At 40.8% G+C, this 22,977-nt stretch overlaps 1 protein-coding gene across 1 annotated transcript; it reads right to left on the bottom strand.

Moving 5' to 3' along the window:
• On the bottom strand, positions 1 to 22,977 carry gas2l1 (growth arrest-specific 2 like 1). The gene is made up of 5 exons (XM_024275843.2): positions 21,732 to 22,977; positions 13,428 to 13,535; positions 8,038 to 8,134; positions 6,497 to 6,809; positions 1 to 4,181 (listed from the first exon to the last, which is right to left on the bottom strand). Exons 1-5 carry the CDS (start codon positions 22,434 to 22,436, stop codon positions 2,162 to 2,164), a joined length of 3,243 nt encoding a protein of 1,080 aa, XP_024131611.1. The 5' UTR covers positions 22,437 to 22,977; the 3' UTR covers positions 1 to 2,161.

Genomic DNA, 22,977 nt, shown 5'->3' on the forward strand with positions numbered 1-22,977 from the left:
TTACATTTCAGAATTGAAACATTTATTACAAGAACAACTTTTTACATTTTTTAAATAAAAGACGTGAAATGTTGCAGTATTGCTATTTCTTACACACATAGTCCACATTATCAAGCAATCTGTACACCAACAGTTCAGCGAAAATGGCATAAAGATAACAAACATTCAGAATTTCCTGACTGTGGGTTAAAGGAAGTGAAATTCAACATATTTTAAGGTTCTATACAACAAAGAGCAGGCTAATAATGTTCTCACTTTACAAGACTGAGAAATAAAAATACTTCCGTGTTTGTCTGATTCACAGTTCAGCTGGACCATTAGTGAATTAAAACACAATCCAGAAAAAATTTGGAATTAAAACACTTAGAAAAACATTTCAAAAGTTCTAATAAAAGATTTTTTTTAAGCAGCTACTGTCAGAGCCTCAATCAAGCATCATTGTGTCATTTTAATAAAAAGTGTAAAAAGGCCAAATGTTTGTTTTATTTTGAAAGAGCATTACAGTTTTTGGACAAGAAACATTTCTCATTCATTATTTTGCCTCTCTAAGTTCTGGGGGACTAAAGTCTGTCCTTTAAACTTCCCCTAATTTTTGGATAACTTTTAAACATTCACTTTTACATTTTGACATAAACATCACTTGATCCCACCAAAACCTGCTTCCATATAGAAATAAATTAGACCAACATCACTTTCTTTCCTCAGGCCTTCTTTGTACATGTGCCATACCTATACATTAGTATGGACATTCTATTTTTTAGAGCCCATCCTTCAAACAAATTACTTTTAAACCACTTTCTTTCCTACAAGCAATGGCATTACAATCTTTCAACTTTTAAATATACTTTACAAGGTCCGCAATACCTAAATCTACCATGTTAGCACTCAGATCTCTGTAGTGTGAATGTGTCCTCTAGTACATTACAGCATTTGTTATTCATATACTGTTGTCACGGTTTTATTTAATTCAGAGTGATCCTCTTTTCTTAGCAATCTAACTCTGACGTCACGTGAAACAGAAACTGTCAAGACAACTTTTTGTAATATGCTTTTTCACCACTAGGTGTCCCCATTCCATTAATTCTCACATTTCCAAAAAACTTCTCAAATTCAAAAGTACATAGTTATGCAGTTTATTTGTGTCTATTATAATTCATAATTTGCAATTATGTTTGGTCAAATTTAACAGCATCCTTTTAATCTCCACTTTCAATAACCAGTGATGTTGGTAACGCAGTTTCACCAACTGAAGCAAAACCATTCGAACACTAATGTGTGAATCACTTTAAGGCAAAGGGGAATTCTTCAAGGCATTTCCAACACCAATATTGCATAGCTAAGGCGTCACAGACCTTATAACGGCAAATTATATACATTAGACTGGACGTTCCGTCCCCAGTATATACAAAAATCCACATGTGAGCAACATTTTATATATTTACACATTTGCTTTTCTCACTCATGCTATTTTGTTCTGAGATCTTTATTTTCAGTGACTAAAAGGTTCAGTCCTCTTTTTAAAATCAGTCAAAAGATTTTACTAAATTAAACTGAATCTCAAAAACATACTAACAGCAAATATTAGTCTTAAGTACGTCACTAAAAGCAAAAAGCCGACATTTAAATCCCATTGAGCAATGGTACACAAATATAGTTCATAAAGTCAGAACTACTTTTATTCAGGTTAGCTATTGTGTAAGTACATTTGGTCACATGTGTAGTCTAAATCAGTGCTAAAATATAAAGTTTTTAGGAGTAAAAGGCTATCCCAAACCACAGGAGGGAGCCAATCCATCTAACAGTTTAGTGTTTTCACATGGGGTGAAGCCTAAAACACCTGGCACTTTACCATGCCTCTGAAGGAGGCACATGGCAGCACATCTGCTTGTTCTGTTAATAAAATTAGAATTTTATGTGAGTTAAAAGCAAAAAAAACAACAACATTGGCAAAATCCTCCTCATGCACACATCAACATTACAGTAACGTTTTAGTCATTCTTTTGGTAATAAATAATTTTGGCTTGAGTGCAAAAAAAGCAACATGAACTCCCTGCATTTACACAAGGAAAAGTTAAATTAAAAGATGTCTTTCACGTGCTGTGAAAACAGTCCGAAGCCCAGTCTTTTAAAACAGCAGTCTGTGACGGTCATCACGTTTGTGCTACATCCAAGCTTCAGTGTCCAGGCTGCCTGAGTGTGCCGTGTAGGAGCAGTCTGTGCTGCCTAGAGCTGGGGAGCAGGACTGAGGGTGGATCATGTCTGTGAAGGCTTGATGCAGGTTCTTGCATGTGGTTGGACGGCCACCTGAGTGGGAGCTGTGAGGGGAGAGGGGTGGCGAGTGGCTGGGGGACAGAGCATCACGAGAATGGAGATCCCTGTAGCTGACCGGGGTGGGGATACGGGACGGGCTGTTTTCTGGCCTGTTGTCGATGCGAGGCCGGAACCTCACCCCCTGACTGTGCTTAGAGTTTGGACCTCCTTTATTCGTCTTCTTCTGCCGACTTTCCCCGTTGACCATTGATGACAACGGCGGGGAACCAGAGCGGGATCCGCTTAGGCTGAGGCCCATAGAAGAGTTTTCACTTGAAGAATCCTGGAAGGAACCGTCTTCGGAGGGGTGGAAGGGCACAAGAAATTGGCAAGGCTCTGGAGGTGGGGGTTCAACACTCTGGCCCCCATTTTCTATCTCATAAGGTACGTTTGGATGGTCATTTTCTAGCTTAACGTCTCTATTAGTGTGTGCGTCCCAGCTCTGCTGAGCTTGTTGACTTTTAACAGATGTAGGACAACCTTCATGATCTCCATTCATAGTCTTACAGTGAAAAGCGGGCTGTGATGAGATATGATTCCTCAGTCCATCTGGTTCTGTGTCTCCGAGGTCGGGCGTTGAGTCTGGACTCTCCCGTCCTTCCATTGAGCTGGAAATGGCTGGAAGCTTTTTGAAGCTCCCTCTGCTATCTCCCCAGTGCTGCGTCTCTCCTTGACCGTTACCGTTCGATCCTCCAAAGTGGTGTCCGTAAAGTAAGTTCAAAGGGTCATCCAGCGGAAAGTGATGGAGGTTAGTCCTCTTGGACTCCTTCAGCTCAGGCAGGCTTCCAGTCTTCACCCCCACAGTGGTGGATGAGGTGGAGGAGTTTGAGGAGGAATAAGCAGAGTCTGTGATATTAGGATCACTGTGTCTGGATGCTGAGTGTTTAACCTGCTGCTTTGCTCCTCCGGAAGCCTTGCCCACAGAAACCCCTCTGGCCTGCTGTGTATTAGCCAGAAACTCGGCCTCAAACGTCCGATACAAGTCCTGTTCTTTCTGGGGATCTAAAGTCGGCAGCATCTGGAAGCCAAAGCCCAGTCCCTCTTCCTCGGGCTCTTGTTGTTCTAAACCGGACAGTTTCCTATGGGGGGCTCGGGCAGCGGTGCGAGGCGTGTGGGAAATCCTCGGTGAGCGAGCGCCGGGATGAATGGAGGTCTGTGTGGATGAGTGCGGTGATCGCCGCGCTCCTGAATTGACAGGTGGAAGCAGTTTGCCTCTGCCTAAGGATGGAGAGTGCGGAGCAGGAGGTCTGGGTGTATTTGTGGTTTTCTTACTGGGACTATTGTTACTGATCTGCCCTCCCTTGACTGGGGAGTTGGAGCAAGAGGATGACTGCTTTTTAGATAACCCACCTACTATTGAGTTTGATGAAGGTACTTGTCTGGACGGAAGCTCCTCACTCCTATCTGACGAAGGCGGATGAGGATCTTTGCAGGAAGATCCGGGGCTGCTGTCGCACGACCAAGCTCGGCTTGTTAACTTGCTTTGGCTGTGCGACCGTGGAGCGCTGAGTCTCCGAGAGCCTTCACTGGCAAGAGAGCGTCCCCTTTCTGCACTAAATTTCCGCGTTCCACCCGGAGAGCCCGATGATGGACTGGGTTTGAGAGCCGGAGTGAGTGTGGCTCGTTCCCGGGATTGGCTGCGTGCGCGTGGAGCTCCAGTTCCTGATCTCTCAATCATGTGTTTCCCTTCCTTGCGATTGACGAGCAGCACCACCTCTTCACCAGTACGCCTTGAAGGGCCACCTAAAGAGTGGCGTCCCCCTCCTCCTCCTCCTCCTCCACCACACCCTCCTCCTCCCTTGGAGGAGGCTGTTGAGGAGTCGCTGTCTCCAGACAGCCGTCTTGTCACAGGCATCCCTCCCTCCTTGTTTCTGCAAAGCAAATAGAAAGTATTAATTTTGTTAATGCTTACTAAATATTCACACTATAGTGATTCTCCTGCTCCTTTCTGTACGTTTTTTGGCACTTAAAAACTCAATCGCACTTTCAGTGATTTCAGTGCTATCAAAAAGTTGATAGCTTGTTCAGGACATTACTGCTTGTATTTTTAGTTTTCATAAACTTTATAGTTTTTGAAGTATTGAGCAAAATGTTCCCCATAGTAAATGAATGATAATGTCTTCCAATTTCAAAATTTTAAGTAGATTAGCAACAAGATTTTAAATATATTCAAGTTTTCATCTTTTATAGTAACTTAAAAAAATTGAGTTTTGCTATAATTTGAGCAATATGCTAACGTTTTTGGCTAATTTGTTATTTATTGTTTTTTTAGGCTAATTTAGAGTTTAGCCTCAAATTTAGCAACAGGCTAACATTTTTAACTAATTTAGTTTACTGAGGTATTTTAAGCTATTTTGGACTTTAACTTTAACAATGAGCTAGCTTTTTTGGCTAATTTGCCATCTGCTAAGGTTTTTTGGGCTAATTTAGAGTTTAGCTCTTATTTAACCAACACACTAAATATGTTTGCAAATTTGGCATATATTAGGGGTTTTTAAGCAATTTTACCACAAATAGTTCAGAAATTTAGGTAAACTTTAGCACTTTCATAGTTCTTTAACAAAATCTTTTAGCAAATTTAACATTTTGCAAATAGCTTTTGCATTTTAGCCCCTCCTCAGCAGTTGCACCACCCTTTTCAGCAAAAAGCTTCAGCTTCTTCAGTGACTACTTTCAGCAAAAAGCATTCACACCAGCATTATCACAGGTAATGCAACTTTTCTAGTTCCAATAGCATTTTAATACCTGTAGGACACAATTATTTGTTTTTGTTTTACTAAAATAGAACCTGCACACCTTTCTTTTGAAATCAAGTGCTGGTGATTTTTATTCTGTTAATTGCACCCTATGCTTTTAATAATCATAATTGTTTCTTTCCATCTAAATCTGTTGTAAACATCATAAAATTGTAGGGGTTTAACAATTATATTAGATGTTGTAAAATACAATTTGGATTCAGGTTCAGTAGGTTTTTTATACTATATAAAAGTGACCAAGTACCATCACAGCAGACAACACATGTAATGGCAGCTAATGGCAGCAAAAAACAATCAATCCATTGTTACAGTCCAATGTTACACTTTGAATTTTACAAAAACGTGACCATACAGTGTGGGTTCATATTGTAATAATGTTCTGTTTGTCTTATTTTCATGAGGAAAAACAACTGTGGGCTGAACTTTATGAAACTAAAATGTGAATGGCTTCTTGTTTACTTGTTTGTTTGTACACATATTTAATTTACACTTGATTATCTTGCAAAAAATATAAGGAATCTGGAAACTTCACCTGTACTTGTTCAGTACCAAATATTAATCTCTGAGTCACACTGGTTGAAGTTTTGGCTAAAACTGTCTCGGATTAATTGTAGATCAGTGAATTGGATCGTTCAAAATAAACCAATATTGACTATAAATCGTATCGTCAACCACAAATTTGTTCAAATGAATCATTACAGCCCTAGAAAATCTGGAAACTCCTGCATAATCCCACCTGTTCTCTCAGATCAGCTGTGAACAGTTGTCCATAAGATTAGTCTTCATCTAGTCCACCACATGTCAAAGCAGATATCTCACCTACACAGGGTTAATCTGCTTGAGCTGTTGGCTCGACCTTTACTCTAAACAATGCTTTGAGCAGAAACGAGAATCATGAGGGCATGAAGCCAAGTGCAAACACAACTATGCTCCTACGTGTGTTAAACAAGGTTGAGGTCACACTTTAAACAGCTAGTGTGCTTTGTGTGTAAACTCTTCACTAAGAGTGATGTGCACTCCCTTAGCATGTTACTGTTTTGAGCACAAAGACGGTTGATATGTGAACATCTTGATTAGCAGCAATCCTCCTTTATTTTGAAGATAGAATTGAAAAACAGACTGAATGTTAATTGAGATCAATCTTTCATAGATTCAAATAGCATTAAGATAAGATAGAGAGCAGAATGTTTTGCTTTTACCCACTAGGAGGTAGTGTAGAGCGATGATGCAACGTGTGAGAGGATTTATCTAACAATGTCACCTGAGATTAGATAAATCTGCTCTGGTCTGAACTGTGGCTCTCTGGTATATGCAGATATCACACTTAATGTGTGTGGGAGAGAAATCAGACAGCACGAAACAAGCAGGTCTCTTTTCAGAGATCAAGTGGAGTCTCTGTTACTGTGTCTTCACCCAAACACATGACTCACCTCAGGGGGTTGAAGTGGCGTGGTTCTGAGCGGTCTCGAGGCGGCCTCGGCATCAGCGTGCGTGCCGGACTGGAGTCGAGCTCTGACGGGACAGAAGACTTCTGCGACCGACTTGGCCGTGTGGACGGGGAGGAGGACGCACTTTGGGCACAGAGGAGCTCCAAGGTGCGTCTGTCAGGAGGTTTATAGGGCGCAATGCCATCATTGCGCCAGTGCGGACCTGGGCTGGTGGAGCGGGAGGAATGGGCGCTTGAGGATTTGCTGTGTGCTCCCTGACCTTGACCGCTGGCTTTGGCCTGGTGGTAGCGGTGAGCTGTGGGGAGTGGTCAACAAATAGTTAAAACTAGGAAATAAAAATAGGAATAACATTCAATCTAGAGATAAGTTAACCATAGTTACTGTAATACAGTCTTGGGATAAACAAACATTGCAACATATTTTGCTGTTTTTTTCAACAAGTTGTTTTTGTTTTGTGTTCAATTTCTTGAAAAGATTTTAGCTTCATAAAACACCCTTTTTCAAACTCTAAACTTTTGTTACATCTGAGATTGTTTGTAAGATAGTTTTTATTTTTTCTTTTAATTTAATTTAATTTAATATATGCTAATAATTAAGAAAATACACTGCAAAAACAGAATTGTAAAACATAAAAACACCCTTGTTTCAAGAAAAAATGAAAGTCTTATTTTCTATTTTTCAAGAAAAAGAATCTTACAGGATCAGAAAATAATCTTTGTTCAAGAAAGCCTGTCTTGATTATGCGGAAGAGGATTAGGGCCACTGAAAAAAAAAAAGCCCATGAAAAATTCTGACTTTAATCTCAGAATTCTGACTTTACAGTCAAGGTTCTGACTTTAAAGTCAGAATTCTGAGATTAAAGTCAGAATTCTGAGAAAAAAGTCAGAATTCCGAGAAAAAAGTCAGAACTACGGAGGCCCGTGAGCACCATTCTGCAGCTAGCTCTAGCAGCACACCGGAGTCCTGCAAACCGGAGAGAAACGAACAAAATTGTCCTCTTTACGTTTCTTTTTCCGTGCTTTAAGCTAACCAGATGAAGCTACTGTGTTCATTTTTAAAGAATAAAAAAGTATTTTGAAATCAGTCAAAATGTCTTAAGTATTTTTTCTGATTTAAATAAGCTAAAAATCTGCTAACAAGTTAAAAAATGTCTTAGTTAAAAATAAGTTAAAGCCGAATAAAAGGTGATGGTATATTTGAAGTCCTTTTCAGGGGAAACTTTCCTTTTCTGAATCCAACAAGTCCCTAAAAAGGTTGCAATAGCTGATTTTTTTTTGCCAAATGTTTTAAAGAAAATCTTAAAAAAATAAAATATTTAAGGGAGCACTTTAGTGAAAGACCATAAAATACAGTGCCCAATGTAATACTTTCCTGCATTTTTGATGTCTGACTTGCACTTTCTTTTCTATCCATTAATTATTTACAAGGTCTTTAATTTTAGTACAAGCTAAATGTGCACTTTTTGACCAAAACAGTCAAATTTGCCTGTCAGGCGCCTGCTGTAATTTAGGAAATGAACTCACCAAAAGCAGCACATCGACAGGGATCGTGTTTATCCAAATAATGCTCTAATGTGTCCCAGCCCCCTCCGACGCGCACCATCACATGAGTGCGAAGGACCTGAGGGTGCAGAGAATAATGCAGGCTTTGAAAGATGGACAGTTTTTGTAAACATACGCATGCATTCTCAGCCAAAATGGCTAAAAAATAGGACTTGTGAACTTCATGGAGTAGCTTGCTAAAAAGGGAGATTGACCCTCTGTGATGCATGATTTATGGAGTACCTAAGCCTTTATTAAACCCTAGATGTTGTGGTATGCAATACAATCCCGATACACAATTTGGCACAACATGGGAGCACAAAGGAGAGCCAAAGTGCTTTTAAAGCTTCCCTTTTATCTCTTTTCTCATGTTCCTTTTATTGGCTTTCCTTAATTGCATAGGGCTGCTGTGTGAATTAGCATTGGTAACAACGAACCCCTCTGCTTTTGGCTTTGCTTCACGGATTTCATTTATCAGGAGAAGGCTTTAGAAAGAGTGGGGTCGGGATAGATGCAACAAAAGGGGAGGTTAGGGTATCCGCCAGTTCCTCCTCCTCAATGCTCCTCTTGGCCCACACAGTCACACCAAAGAGCCTGGCTCCCTCCAGGCAGACTTTATTGAAGCAGCACACTTGATCTGACAGTCGCCCTCCCGCCTTCAGTTGTGTAACTGCCAGCCACATGTTTTAAAAGTTGTGTTTTTGTGAGCACGCAAGGCAAAGACATAATGTTAAGTCTGCGTGGGATTGAATTTATGTCCACAAATGTGCACACACGTGGCAACGCATCTCCAGCTCCCTGAGCAAGGCCAAAGCGAGGACAGGGGCAGCACATGTGCACGGCAGCATCACCCCCACCGTCTCTCCGCCGCAATTCACAAGTCGCTCTGCTTTGTTGGCTTTCCACATCAAATCCATCAAAACAGCTGATCTGCTTATCTCTATCAGACCTGGTAGCATAAACTGCTTACTCTCTAGTTTTGACCTCATGCCAATAACAGGTTTACTGACAGTGTGGTGCTGTGCAACCACCCCAATGCAGCAGGGAAAGAAAAGCAAGGTCACACGAGGCTGCAAGAATCTCAGCATATTTCATGCATCAGTGCTGCTTACAAAAGAGGGAAAAATCTGTGCAAAACAATACAGAATCCTGAATATTTCTGAGTTACTTTTTCAATCTTTTAATCAGAAAAATACATTTTTATAAATTTTAATAGAAGGAAGATCCCTTCTGTTGTAATATAAAGGTAACACAGAAGCAAAATCCTTAAAATTTAAATTATAACTATAAAATTGATGCTTATTTAACTCTATAATATAATTTATGGGTAAATTTGATCAAATGTAGAATGTTTAAGCTTTTTTGTAAATAGCATTATTTTTTACTTAGTTTAGCAGGCATATAATTGAAATATTTCATCTTTGATGCATCAATCCATAGAGTACCCCAATACTTGTCAACGAAACACATTCTGCTTTAAATCTTTCTCAGCTTCTCCAGCCGCTGAAGGGGTCTCACCACTGCAGAGACCCGATCCCTGTTTCTATGGCAACAGTCTTCTTGTCATCACTGCTGGGGCGGGTTGGAATGATTTCTTCTTAAATGTTGCTGCTAGATTCAGACATTAGGCTCACGGTTCATTTCAGCTGTTGTTCCCCGTGGTTGAAGGCATCTCCGCCCACTGAAAAGTAACACCCCTCAAGGACAAAAATACCCCCCGCCCCTTCATTTTCTCATTCTGCTCCCAGCTTATTCAGCCATTTGCCTCATCATCTCCTGGTTTTAGCCTAAGATGCTCGTCACAGCCTTTGGTAGCTGAGTGGAGGTCAGTTAAGTATTAAAGCTTCAGCCAGCTTCCTTCTATAAGAAGAATAAAGGATGGTGCACTTGTAGCTGCTTCAGCACATGTATAATCATGTCATCCTCAGCAAATGCTTTTTCAAACAAAAAAGACACCCCAATTTTTAAAATCTCGTATGAAAGGCATACACACTTTTAAAATGAGGCATAAATGAATTTGGATGACATATTTTAGGTTTACCTTAAAAAAAAAGAGGAACTATTTTTTGTGTCTTTGCCAAAAAAACACAGAAGTTAGGCATCTAAACAGCAGCACTGATGCGTCAGCTTCAGCACAAGCTAAGATGCTTCAAAGACCCATCTGTAAACTGAGTTTCAGAGACAGAATAAACAAAACTAAACGGCTAAAGTGAGACTTTGTAAAAGCAATAAAACTAAAATAAATGCTGCATTCTCAAGTTAGCAGAGGTCTGTGTATCCAAACAGCTTAGGTTTTTAAAAGTTACTTCTAGCAGTGATCCTCAGAAAGTTAAATTTTGTGCAGCAGTACCAGCTCCAAACTATAATAATAAGATTTCAGAAGATAGAAATAAAAGAGGAGATGTTTAAGGTGATCTAACAACGCCTGTTTTCTGTAGAAAATGACCACTTATTATAATCATAAATCAAAAGACAGTTGATTTAAGTTGATCATTCTTTTGAATTATTGTCTTAAGAAGGACTTCATGGAATTGTTTTGTTTGTGTTTACGCTTTCTTTAGGTTTATGGATTACTTTGAATCAGGTTTTTTTAGGAGTTTTTCCTTACCGAGAGGAAGGGTCTAAAGGCAAGGATAACCAGTTTTATTTTGTCAGTTTAGTTTTTAGCTATAGTTCATATTTTTTGACTAATTTTCTGCATTTGTAAAATCACCGGTATAAAGCCCAATGAGGCAAATTTTCTTTGTGATATTGGGGTGTATAAATAAAAATAAATTGAATTGAATTGAAACTTTTTAGTATTGAAAGGTGCTATTCTAAAGAAAAATGTAGCTTTAACCTAGTTAATAATTTAATTATTTTAATGATTGTCTGTGTTACAGCTGTTTTATTCTGTTGTTTGTGGTCTGTAATGCTGTATTTTTTAATTTCTCTAAAAGAAATTTTCCAGGGCACAATAGGATTTTTCTAAATCTGTCTTGGCTGGATAATAAATAAAGGTTAAATAAGTAAATACATTTTTTAATTGTGTTTAAGTTATGGTCTCATATCAGCATATGTAGTACATATTTCCCTCTCTCCGATCATCTTTTGATTTATTGTAAAGCATTACATTTTTAATTATGATTAAAGGCAAAATCATAAAATCTGTGTCGTTTTCTGAGATATAGTTTCTGCAGAGCGGCAGGAGCTCAGAATCAACATTAGAAATTCACCTCCGAGTTATTGATGGAATGTACAAAGCAAGTCTTCCCTCATTTCCCATAATTCCTTTGTTTACACCGTCTCCTACTAGCTTACAGCCCCTAACAACCCCAACCTAACATTACAGGTGCAACAAAAAATGGTGAGCAATATTGGAGCTATCCAGTCATACAGTATTAAGCTAGATGCCAGCTCAGACGAGGAAAATCAAGACTTGCATGGATTTAAGACGTACACGGATCGATTTGTCTACAAGTGGATGGATCAGAATGTAGTGGAGCAGGGACTTCATGGCCAGATGACATTACTCCCTCCATCACTACTATAGGCTTTTTCCAACTATATTTAATTGTCAGCTCCTAATTCACAACAATTTGAAAAAAGAAATATTCAGAAATGCAATTTTTAGCCTAATTTTCTTTATATATGCATTCAATCATGAGAAAAGGCTGCAAGAACATTTTAAAAAGAAATCCCTAGTGTTATCAAATAGGTAAAAAAGTAAAATCAGCATCCATAACATGAAGTAGCATTATGAAAGTGCTGCTATTAAATATATAAAAATACTGGCATTACTGCCATTCCAATAGTCTGATAGGGTAAAGTAACACAGGAAACATGGAAAGAGCTCATTAATCTGGCTGCAGTGCACTTTAGGTAAGTGAGACCGAATCGACCTCTGGTACCAACCAGCCTTCCAGGACTGTCCTCTGAGGCACGCTGTGGGTACAATATCAGCCCCCAAAGTGAAACTGAGACAAAGAGCCGGGCAGGAACCGACTCCAGCTGAGATAAGGAGAACTCAGGAAATGACTTAAAGCTCTATTTGTGTCTACGTAAAAGTCTCGTATTGGGAGGGGGCCAGATGAAGCCGGATTGTAAACACCCACATAAGACTAAGAAATCAAAGTAGCCTCATGTAGGTTTTACAGTGCGCTGTGGCTCAGTCAAGCAGCAAAGATGTGAATTTGTTGCTGCTTTTCCGTAGTTCTCACGGAAGAACATATGATGCCATATGCCGGCACCATATGGTTCCACAAAATGAAGGCATGCCTTCTGTCCTTTGGGCTAAATTTGCTATCTTACCAGAATATGAAGGGTTTGGCACCCTTGAAGTTATTTTGAAATATATTTAGAAAGATCAGTAAAAACAAAGCTGGTTGTTTTTCTTTTCTGACCCATAGGGTTGCTGACATTTGGCTTCATAATATTCAGGAAATACCCGCCCAAAGGGTACACATTTGTCGATCTTCCATTTTTTAAAACACAAAAAAGGGTTAGCTCACTCAACCTGATTATTGAGAAATTTATATTGCTACTATTTTAACCATTGCCTGGCCAATTGGGAGAGAAACTTCACCGCTTTTTGTTTTTGTTTTGATAGCAAAATCTCATTTTAATCTTTAGATATGAATGAAAGCACCACATAATAAATAACCACATTAACATTAATGTCTTCACTCACTAAAGATCCATGTGATTGTTCTTCAAACCACCATCAGCCACATGGCTGAAACAGGTCGGTTACCATGACATCGAGAAATATAAACAGAAATGATGAATGTGACTGTGAGCCAGCTGCTCTCTCAGAAACCTAGCTAGAGGGGTTTCAGTATCATTACCATTCTGAGAAATCAATTTAATTATTTAAACCTCTTTATGAAAAAGGAAAATATTCTTTTCCAGGCTGGTCTGGATCTGGTCTGGTTCTTAAAATGGCATTTCTGAGTATTTTGTTATTAAAATGCAGTTTGAAAAAGCTTGTAGGTGTGATGTAGAAGCAACAACTGGCAGGCAAGCTCCTGCTCCGCTCCGTTTGGATGCATCCACTTGAGGGCAAATGATCTGATTCAAAACTGCACAGTTGGATAGCTCCAATATTGCTCACTATTTCTGTTGCACCGCTTATACTAGGTTAGGGGTGTGAGTGGCCGTAAGCTAGTGGGAGAGTATGAAAACAAATGGATGATGGGAAACGGAGAGGCAAATTTCTAATGAACTCCTACCGCTCTGCAGAAACTATGTCCAAGAAAACGAAACAGAATAATTTTGTATTTATACAACAATAACAAAGACATTTTGATAAAAATCCAACATTTTTATAAAACTGTTTGAGTATGAAAAAACACCCTCATTGAAATCTAACGAGAGCTGATGCAGGTACTTACCCTGATGAAAATCAGAGCACTGGAGTCCCCCACTTTGTACTTCCCCTCAGACACCTTGATCATAGGAAACTGAGCTGGACAGGAACACTTGCCCAGAATCTCACGCACCTGAAAAAATAAAGGAAATGATCATTTTAGAGTTTTTTCCCTCATAAAAATGATGCATATGTGAAAGGAACCGACAATGAGCATTTCCTGTTTTAGGAAGGGCTCCTGTTTAGTCATTCAAATTTGTAACTGTGACTAAAGTGCTCCTGTTTCTGACTTTGATGTGTCAATAACATAATGACCCTGTACTACAATGTGAGAAATGAGCAATCTTGGCCGGCTCAGAGTGGGAAGTTAATGGAATGTGTGTGTGTCGTCTTCCTGCCAAATTTCTCTCCAAACGCTCGCTGTGAGATAAAACTCTCTGCCCTCCTGTCCTACAGCATTAAAATCCTCCTTCATCTCCTCCTATCGAGGCACCGTGGTTGTTCAGTAACCAAAGCTCGTCGTGGTGATGGAGTTCTTTGGCTGTCTGAAGTGAAAGGGTCAAGGAGCTCAGAAGCCAGACTTGTGGCTGCAGTGATGTCAGCGGGGCTGAGCTGCCAGCTGGCTTTTGGATTGAAAGAGTCAGAGTCTCACTGTGGTCAAGGGGGTGCTTATTACTGCGAGTCAGACCAAACTGCTGGGTGGAGTGACACTGACTGGCCTGTGTTGAACATGTTTGTCTTGACTTCTCTCTCAGACAAAGGCAAGTGAAAGCTTGTCAACCAAAAGAGAAAGTGGATCACCACAGAGGACAAAGCTCAGTGGGTAATGAGTGAATGCCTCATTATACTCCTTACTGTGAGTCCAATGTTAGTAGGGGTGTATTTCCCTGTTCTTCACAATGACAACCTTTTGATCTGTATGTCTTGAGCAAAGTCTTCCCTCTCCACACGACGATGAAAGGACATATTCTGTTTTTGAGTGTGGGTGTGCTAAACCAGCATCTATAATTTGGAAGATTTAGGTACCACCTTGTTATTTTCTTGAAATAACACCCTTTCTCTAATTAGAAAGGTTGACATCAGAGGCTACCCGCAGATCACCTGTGCCTCTGTTCTCCATGTCACCTGCAGCTGTGCAGCCTTTGCTCCGACCCTTTATTTTTATCCCAAAACCTACAGCATGTTTGTCTTTTTTTTTCTTCTTGGTCTGCTTTGTTTCTTTGTCTTTGACTGGGATTCATTCACTTCATAGGCTGGCCAGCTCAATGTGGAAACACCCCAGCTAGTGAGTTAATGGAAAGATCGCCATGGTAACAGACACACACACATACAAAGTCATACCCTTCCCTATTTAACCATACAGTTTGCTGAGACTGCTCGGCTTCTGAGTGGAGCGACGGAAATTCAAAGTTTTCTCACTCTGTCAGAGAACAAAGCAGACTTTCTTAATAAGCTGTTGTTCAAACAGCAGTATTTACTCTGAGGTCTCTTTCAGGTGAAATGTGAGCACTTCCCATGCCCTCGCTGCGTCAACAACAGCAGCAGCTACAATCAAACCAAAACATGCGACACAACGGATGATGAGACAGAACGGGAGGAGTGAGGAAAGGTCATGGAGGAAGCATGCGGAAGTGAAGCTGAAGGACTACTTTTGGACGGGAGCTCCAGATGCTTGAGACAACACAGAAAAATGCCTGATATAAACTGTTCAGGCATTTTTGTGTTTTCATGACACAGAGTGATCATACTGCAGTGGAAATATTTGAGCAAGAACAAAAAGAGAAGCTTATGAGGTTTTCTCTGCGGGTCGATTTTGTCTCAGAGGTAATTTCATACATAAAGAAGGTTTCTCTTCCTGCACAGATCACATCATAACTACTCAGCATGAGTCAACAATCACTTCGTTGTTTTCCTTCCTGACCTGCAAACATCTGAGGAAGAGATAGGCAAAGACAGAACCGTGCAAACCCTGGAGACCAAGTCAGGAAATGGGAAGGGAGAGGGATAAATGTGTTTAGACTTCACTCTCTACAATCTCCATTGATTCCGGGAGTTGATTAACCTTTTTACAATTAAACTTCCAAAACAAGTTTTAAGAATATATCACCAAAACTTACAGCTACTGCAAGTGAGAGTTTATTAAAGATTTTTAAAAACACCACATTTGACTTTTAAAGTATCAGCAGTCCCTTAAGATGTCAAACGTCCTGAGAAAACTGCATCAGATAAGCAGTGACAGAGACATAACCCCCCAGCAGGAGCTCTGCTTGACAGTAGAGAGATTTTGTAACTTGGAAGTAACATCATATTCATAAGGAATCACTTCTTGAGCTTGTGCACACATGCCAACAAACAGTCTAATGTTTTTTTTGTTGTTTTTAAACTATCCTCCCATGACAGTTGGTGTAAACAACTCCTCCGTGGACTATAAGCCTTCACACCACTTAGCTCCTAAACTGAAAGGAGGGGTGCGGGGAGTTGAAAAATAACTGCCTGAGTGATAATTATGTTTTCCAATATTGCTGGCGCTATTGCCTAAGGGAGTGAGCAGAAACAGAGCAGCATGTGTTGCAGGTTTAACAGCTAAACATGAGCAGAGATGGATAATTGCCTCAGGGTCAGGTACATCCACGGAAGTCTTTCTATGGGGAGGAGAAAGACTTTTCCAACTGGTAGTTAGTTTGTAGGTGGTGGTTTACTGTGTGGTATTGATGTGAGAGTGAAGAACGGTTATGGAAAACAAAAATTGTATGCAAAATTCATTCATTGTCTCTTTAAAATCTCCCATCAACATTTGCATTTCCCTAAAACAATAATAAAACATTTCACCTTTTAAAGCTATATAGGAATTACAATACCTGTTATCTCAGTTTTACTCTTTCATACTATATAATTCAGACTATTTTGTTTTAGAACAATTTCATTTGACATTTAAGGCTAGCATTTCTTTATAATTTACAAAGACTTAACTTTTTAAAAGCCAATAAAACTTTTTTTAAATCCCACTCTTTTAATTATGGTAATGAGGTTTGAAGCCTAAATAATAAAAACTATTTCTTAAAGCAACCGTAGTTAATCAAAAATTCACCTCTGAGTTGTGGGCAGGATTGCTAGCACAGAGTAAGCCTCCACTGACTTCCCATCATCCGTCTGTTTACACGCTCTCCCTCTAGCTTACAGCCCTTCACAACCCCAACATAATATTACCGGTGCAACAGAAATGGGGAGCAATATTAGGGCTATCCAGCCGTACAGTTTTGAGCCAGATGTCAGCTGGGATGTGGAAAAAGAATTCGTACATGGATCCATTTGTCTGCCAGCGGATGCATCAGCGAGCGGGGAGCTTTTTGCCCGCCGACTGCAGGTTCTTCATTACTTCAGCATTTTTTCATCTGCTCCTGATTCAGCATAATCGGAATAAAAAAATAATCAGAAATGCAATTTTAATCTTAACTTATGTTTAAATATTTCTTCCATCATCAAAAAGTGTTACAAGAACACATTTAAAAAACGCCAAAAACACAACTGTCGTTGGAGTGGGTGTTTAGGTTTCCGTTGTTCTTTTGAGAGCAAAAAAGAATTAAAGTCATTTTTAATAGTCAATTTGGTTTTTTTATTCTATTTTATCCTATTTTACAAAAATGCATATGTGTAAAACAGTCCAACTGAGAGCAGGTTTCCACAGCAAGTACAAGGAAATAAGTGTTAGGAAAAAGGTCACACTATTTTGGTAACTGTTATCTATAAAAATCACATGCTTCCACACAGTTTTGTTTTCAGCACTGCGTTTTTTATAAGACAAAAAAATGTGATCAGACTTGTTCCAGAGGAAACGAAGAAACAGTTAAAGTCATGTTGGGTGACAAACAGCCCGTCAGAAGAAGCAGTAAGAGAACATGGTAGACATTAAGGGCTGTAAGGTGCAGACGTCAATGATTTTTCTGCTTTGGTGATAAAGTAATCAATCAGGAGAGAGAGTTAGACATCAGTCTTTTTGCTGATGTGGTTTGATGAGTCTCAAGAGTCCTTCGCTCCAACCCAACAAGGATAAAGTAATCCAAACAAACCCTCTGAGCAGATATGGTAGAAAACATCATCAGATGGAAATGAACAAACAGTTACAGATTCTGTTAGCATCAAATGATCCTACAATGGAATAAAGCAGGTGAGCTTTATTCACAAAATCTTTTGCATTGATGAGAAAGATGGTAACAGTGGAAAAAAAACTCCACAAGATGAAATCAGTCACAACATGAATCCATGTGTCACTGAAGGCTGCCATGCTCTCTCAGCAAAATGTCTCAGTGTGACCCAACGCGCAGCACGATGACCTACTTTTCCTCCTCACTCTCTACTGTAGCGCTCCCTCCCAGAGTAACATCCACTCCAGTCTGCTCCGACAGTGTGCAGTGCAGTCACAAAAGGAACTCATGCTCGCCGCCTTTTTATCCACTCAGTGCATGAATTGGACCATAAGGCTAATGGCCGAGTGTCTGCGCAGACACAATGCTGCCATTCTGCTCCCGCTTCACCCACGCGCTCTGAATATGTTTCCAAAGATCAAGATGTCAGACTTTGATTAACTCAGTGCCAACAGTACCAGCCTATTCAGCTCTCCTCTTGCATGACACTAACACGACACACGGTTCCGCTCTTTCCTTTATCATCTGCAGTGGAGGGAGGTGTGGGGGATGGAAGCGAAGGAGAAATCAACAAAACTCAATATGGAGCCTGTGGTGTGAGGAGATGTGGAACAGGAGGGAGGAACGATGCTGACTGAAGGAATCCAACAATTTAAAGACTTCAAAAATACAGGATCGAACATGTGGAAGCACCAATGTGTGACTTAAGCAAAATAGAAACAATCATCAGTATTTATATGATGACTGTAAATCAGGAAAATGTTGTCTTTGAGTCGTACTTTTCTTGGCAAAAAATAAAGATTCAGACTAATTCTTACTTTGATCAGTAAATCCATGCATTTAATAAACAAACTGCTTTAGACCATGGGCGCCTGTGATGCAGAGGTAGAGCGGTTGACCTCTAATCGGAAGATCGCAGGTTTGGTTTCTGCCCTGCCTACTCCTGTGTCAAAGAGTCCTTGGGCAAGACTAAACCCCACATGGTGATTATAGGTTGGTACCAGAGCGAGAATGTGTGTGTGCATGGGCAAATGTCACTGTAAAGTGCTCTGAGCCTTCATGGAAGGTAGTAAAGCGCTATATGTGTGTGCCACCATTTCATATATGTATAATTCATTTGACAGCAAATGAGGTTATGTGAATATCTTAGTCCTCAGTTACTATTTTCTTGCTTAAACATGTGGGTGTTCAAATTTCATGCTAAAGATTGAGAAAGAACACTTCTATGAGCAGGTCAAACCATTGACTGTATATTCACTGGACATATCAACCTCTCCCCCCTTGTTCTCCAAATAGGAAGTACCTGCTAGTTCCAAAAAGGGCAAAATTCCATTCCTACATTTTATTTTTTAGAATAATCATCCTTGCTCTGATACCTTCTTCTTAACATCTTACTTTCTAATCCTAATTTTTTAAATATATATTTTTCCATTGCAAGTTATTATAGTTGTAAACTGACCAATCAGATACCTCAACATCTGATTGGTCGAACATAGCTTCTCTTGAGCTTAGTTTCAGTGGAAGGGGTTGGACTTCGAACAAGCTGACTCATGATTGGTGACTGTAGTTCCTCTAAAAACATGACTTCGGCCGACTCGGACCAATCACTGTCGACAGGTTTCAAAATGGAGGCAGACAATCAGGAAGCGACAATAACAGCTTTAACCCGATTTTCTATGGGTGACATCAAAACCTTGTTTTGCCCAGTGAAATAATATATGTCTATGGGTCAAAAGTGTTCATACTTTGATCCACACTCAGAACTTTTTTGTCAAACTTCTTTCCATCATCAGTGCAGGGTTATAGAATGAGCCCCTGGATAGACGAACGTGTTGTCTCTTTACTTAATCCTGCTGAAATTATGCAACATTGAAGGAGTGCCAGAGCAAAGCCTGAAGGTAATCTACCAATGTTTTTTTCCTGCTGAAATATGCAGCTATGTAAGCAGTGACGGATCAGAAATCAGCATGAGAACGTGTGTTACTGGAAAAATCAACAGTGACAGTATCGTAGTAAATCACAGAGTCACTCAATGGTTGTTAGAACAGGAGAAATGGCGTAAAATTGGATATGTTTCAGTGACTGTAAGTGCTGAATCACCAGATGTCTTCAGAGGGGGTTTTGTTTTGATCGACCGCTGCTTGTCTGTTCCCGCTATGTAATAATGTAATCCTATTATGTCTGCGCTTGTATTGTCTTAAGCATAAGGAGTATCTTGATCCTCAAACCACAGTGGATACTGGTATATAAAAGGAACATAAGCAGGCTTTTAATTTAAGAAACGTATCTACTGCTTTATAACCACGAAACGAAAACAATAACCACCTAGTCTTACTAAACTAGAAGTTAACTGGAATCATGTTTGGTGCCACATATACATATAAATTATAACAGCAAATTAAGGTTAAGAAGACGGAGAACTGACTGAGTTCTCATTATCTCAGGATCCCTAAGCCAGCTCCATTCATAAATGAAAGGATGAAGAGTAGCATGAAAAATGCACAATATTTCAGAATAACTTTGTCTTCAGGCTGTTCATTTTATAAGCAAATCAGCTTTTGACTTCCCTCTGTCCTCCGTAACTGAAACACATTATTTTAAACGAATGTCATAACAATATTTCTCCTAAAAATCATTTAAAAAACTAGACAATAAAAAAATAAATTTAATTTGCTGCTGTTTATGTGTTTTTAAATCAAAATATGGTATAAAGTAATGCACAACAGTTGTAGTTAGAAGTAAAAATTTTGAGAAAAGATGAAAAGCAGAACAACAGCTGTTGTTTTTTCCTCCCTAATTTTGACACGTAAAAATTTGAAACGTGTTATGCCTTTAACCAAAGTGTGAATCTTTATAGTTTTCAAGTGTAGCTTTTCCCATGATCTTTATTTCGTCGTGTTAAAGAGAACTAAAGCAAAATAAAAACTATGGGGTATGAGGCAGAATGGAGTTGCTTGAACATAAGCAAAACTATAATTTAAGTAAAAAAAGATGAATTCTGCAGCTCTGCAAGGTAAAAGTGTGACAGATGTGATAAGGAGACCAAGATGCTGTTTTTAGATTTCAACAGTTACTAAAAGATAAGAGTTTCTCAATGAAAGAAACTCTTTTCTTAAAAAAAATATATATATATATTTCTTTTTCAATCTCCTTCATTACAAAAAGGTTCAATTTAAAAGCAAGTTGTCTCAAATTCTCTCTAAAAATCAGTGTTTTCTTGCCTGTCAGTGATCGTCTACAAGCAGAGATCTGCTTCACCACACACACCAGACGGAAAGACCTCCTCCTTTGTCAGTAAAAGCTGCTCAGTCAGGGGAATCTGTCTGACAGTTGACACTGGAAGTGCATCTGCAAGCTCATGGATGCCTCCGAGACACAAAGAGAATGAAAGGCATGCACTGCAGTTGCTCCCCTGTGATCATTTTGTCCCCAAAATGCAGTTGCTTGTATAATCTTCAGCGGCGGTCATGTGAGAGCGTGTGGACTCAGACATTCTGGAAAAGAACGGCAAACATCCTCTTCTATTTGAGCTCTGACTATGAAAGTCAGACAAAAAGCCTGAGTGTTGGTGACCTGGCTCCCTTTCTGCTGTGTTTCAGATCAGACTCTGCTCTTCCTCATCAATGTGAGCAGTCCACCTCCCCTCCCATGCATATGTCTGCTCATTATCCGTGCTCTGACACGCTCATGTCCAGGAGGCACATTAAAAGGCCGGCCAGCTCCAAAGCAGAAGACGACAACAAGAAAGCTGACATGTTAGGACTGGACACGACCAGATGGGGTTGTTGCAGGAAGCTGCGGAACATCTCCTTCTCCTGCAGGACATTTTCTTGAAAGAGGTTAAGGAGAGCAAACATGTGGTTGGCACACGCAGACACACATGACCCCAGATGATTCAAAAATGTGATGGACTGAAACAAACCTGCACCACGGGGCATCTGAGTGGCGCCAGCTTTCTTCATAACACTCATATGATACTTTTAGAGAGAAGGATTCACTTTTGACACTTGGGTCTGTTAACTGTGAGAGATATTTGCCCTTCTTTGAGGTACTTTGGGAGACAAAACAGCATGATGTTTACTTTGGGCCAAGGTCAGAAGAAGAAAGGAGTATTTATCCTGGGAAAACAGCCAAATGGATTATTTTGGGTGTTTGAATATAATTTCTTGTTTTAAAAAGCAACTCACCAACTCATCCAAATTTCGCATGTCACATAAAATCCTCTTCTGGGGCCAGATGAAGGGCTCTGGCTCCGGTTCCTCCTCCTCATCTTGCACACTGGGACAACTCTCTTTCCAACTGTAACACCTGCTAGGTGAGCTCTGCTCTGTTGACTCCTCTCCATCGACCTGCAGGCTCTCCTGATCCCGGATCTCCTCCTCGATCTCCTCCTCCAGCTGGATCAGCATGGGGGCCAGCATGCCAAACTTGGACCCCCGCCGCGCCACCTCAAGGAGGCACAGGATAAAATTCTTCTCGTTGCTCCTCTCCACCAAGTCATTGGTCTCGAACATGAGGACGTCCTTGATCCAGAGCTCCTGGCGGCACCATGTGATGAAGTTGGACACGTTATCCCGCGCCAGAAACGAGCCGGGGACGACGTTGCGTGACTGGAAGACGACATCTTTAGAAGGCACCTTCATGGTCTGGGCCGCCTCCGGGTACTTCTGCTGGAAGTCGTGCGCAGCGCGGTTGACGTTGTTGGCATGCCGACACAGGGCGCAGCCCGTCTCCAGGCCATCCATAAAGGTGTCTGCAGTGACGTCGAGGTCGTACAGAGTGTTGAGCCATTCGGCCAGATCCTCCTTCATGGCGTACAGGTATTCTTCGCTCGACTTAAAGGGCCGGATACTCTTGGAGGCGGCGGACTGAATGTTGCTCTGATCAGCCATATTTGTCCGATTGTGTATCAATAAAGTCTACGTGATAATTCCCGATTGTCTCATTGCACAACTGCGCTCCGACGCCCCGTCCGCAAAACGCCGCGCAATCCCCGTCCGGACGCGCCCATGCCGATTCGCACGTGGGACTTCTCACGGGGAGACGACAGGCTTTGCGTGAAGAAGGAGCACATCGAGATGCGGGGCGGTCGTGGCGCATGGATGCGTTTTCCGGATGTCTGTGAAGCCCGCTTCCTCTGAGGAGCGCATCGCCCGGCTCCGGGAGCGACCGGAGAGGAGGGAGGGAGACGGATCAGCCCTGGATGCCGACGCATAGAGGTGCGACCATCATCCGTCAGACCTGCGGCTGACCGCCGGGTCCCTTCAGCCGCGGATTCCCACTGTCCGACCGAGGCCAGCAGCTCCTCATCGCTGGAATCACGACCACGGAGCGGCCGTCCGCGGCGCCTCTCCACGCAGATAGGCTCAGCCCACGTTGCGCCGCCTCTCGCGCTGAATATGTTGACCTGCTGTGGCTTAAACCAGCAGAACG

The sequence above is a fragment of the Oryzias melastigma genome, linkage group LG9, assembly GCF_002922805.2.
Source record: "Oryzias melastigma strain HK-1 linkage group LG9, ASM292280v2, whole genome shotgun sequence".
NCBI classification, from domain to species: Eukaryota; Metazoa; Chordata; class Actinopteri; order Beloniformes; family Adrianichthyidae; genus Oryzias; species Oryzias melastigma.

Coding starts and splice junctions, on each gene's coding strand:
- gas2l1 (XM_024275843.2), bottom strand. CDS start 22,436: ATGGCTGATCAGAGCAACATTCAGTCCGCCGCCTCCAAGAGTATCCGG. Junction 13,536..21,731: donor TGCGAAATTTGGATGAGTTG/GTGAGTTGCTTT, acceptor TTATTTTTTCAG/GTGCGTGAGATTCTGGGCAA. Junction 4,182..6,496: donor CGCCACTTCAACCCCCTGAG/GTGAGTCATGTG, acceptor TTTGCTTTGCAG/AAACAAGGAGGGAGGGATGC.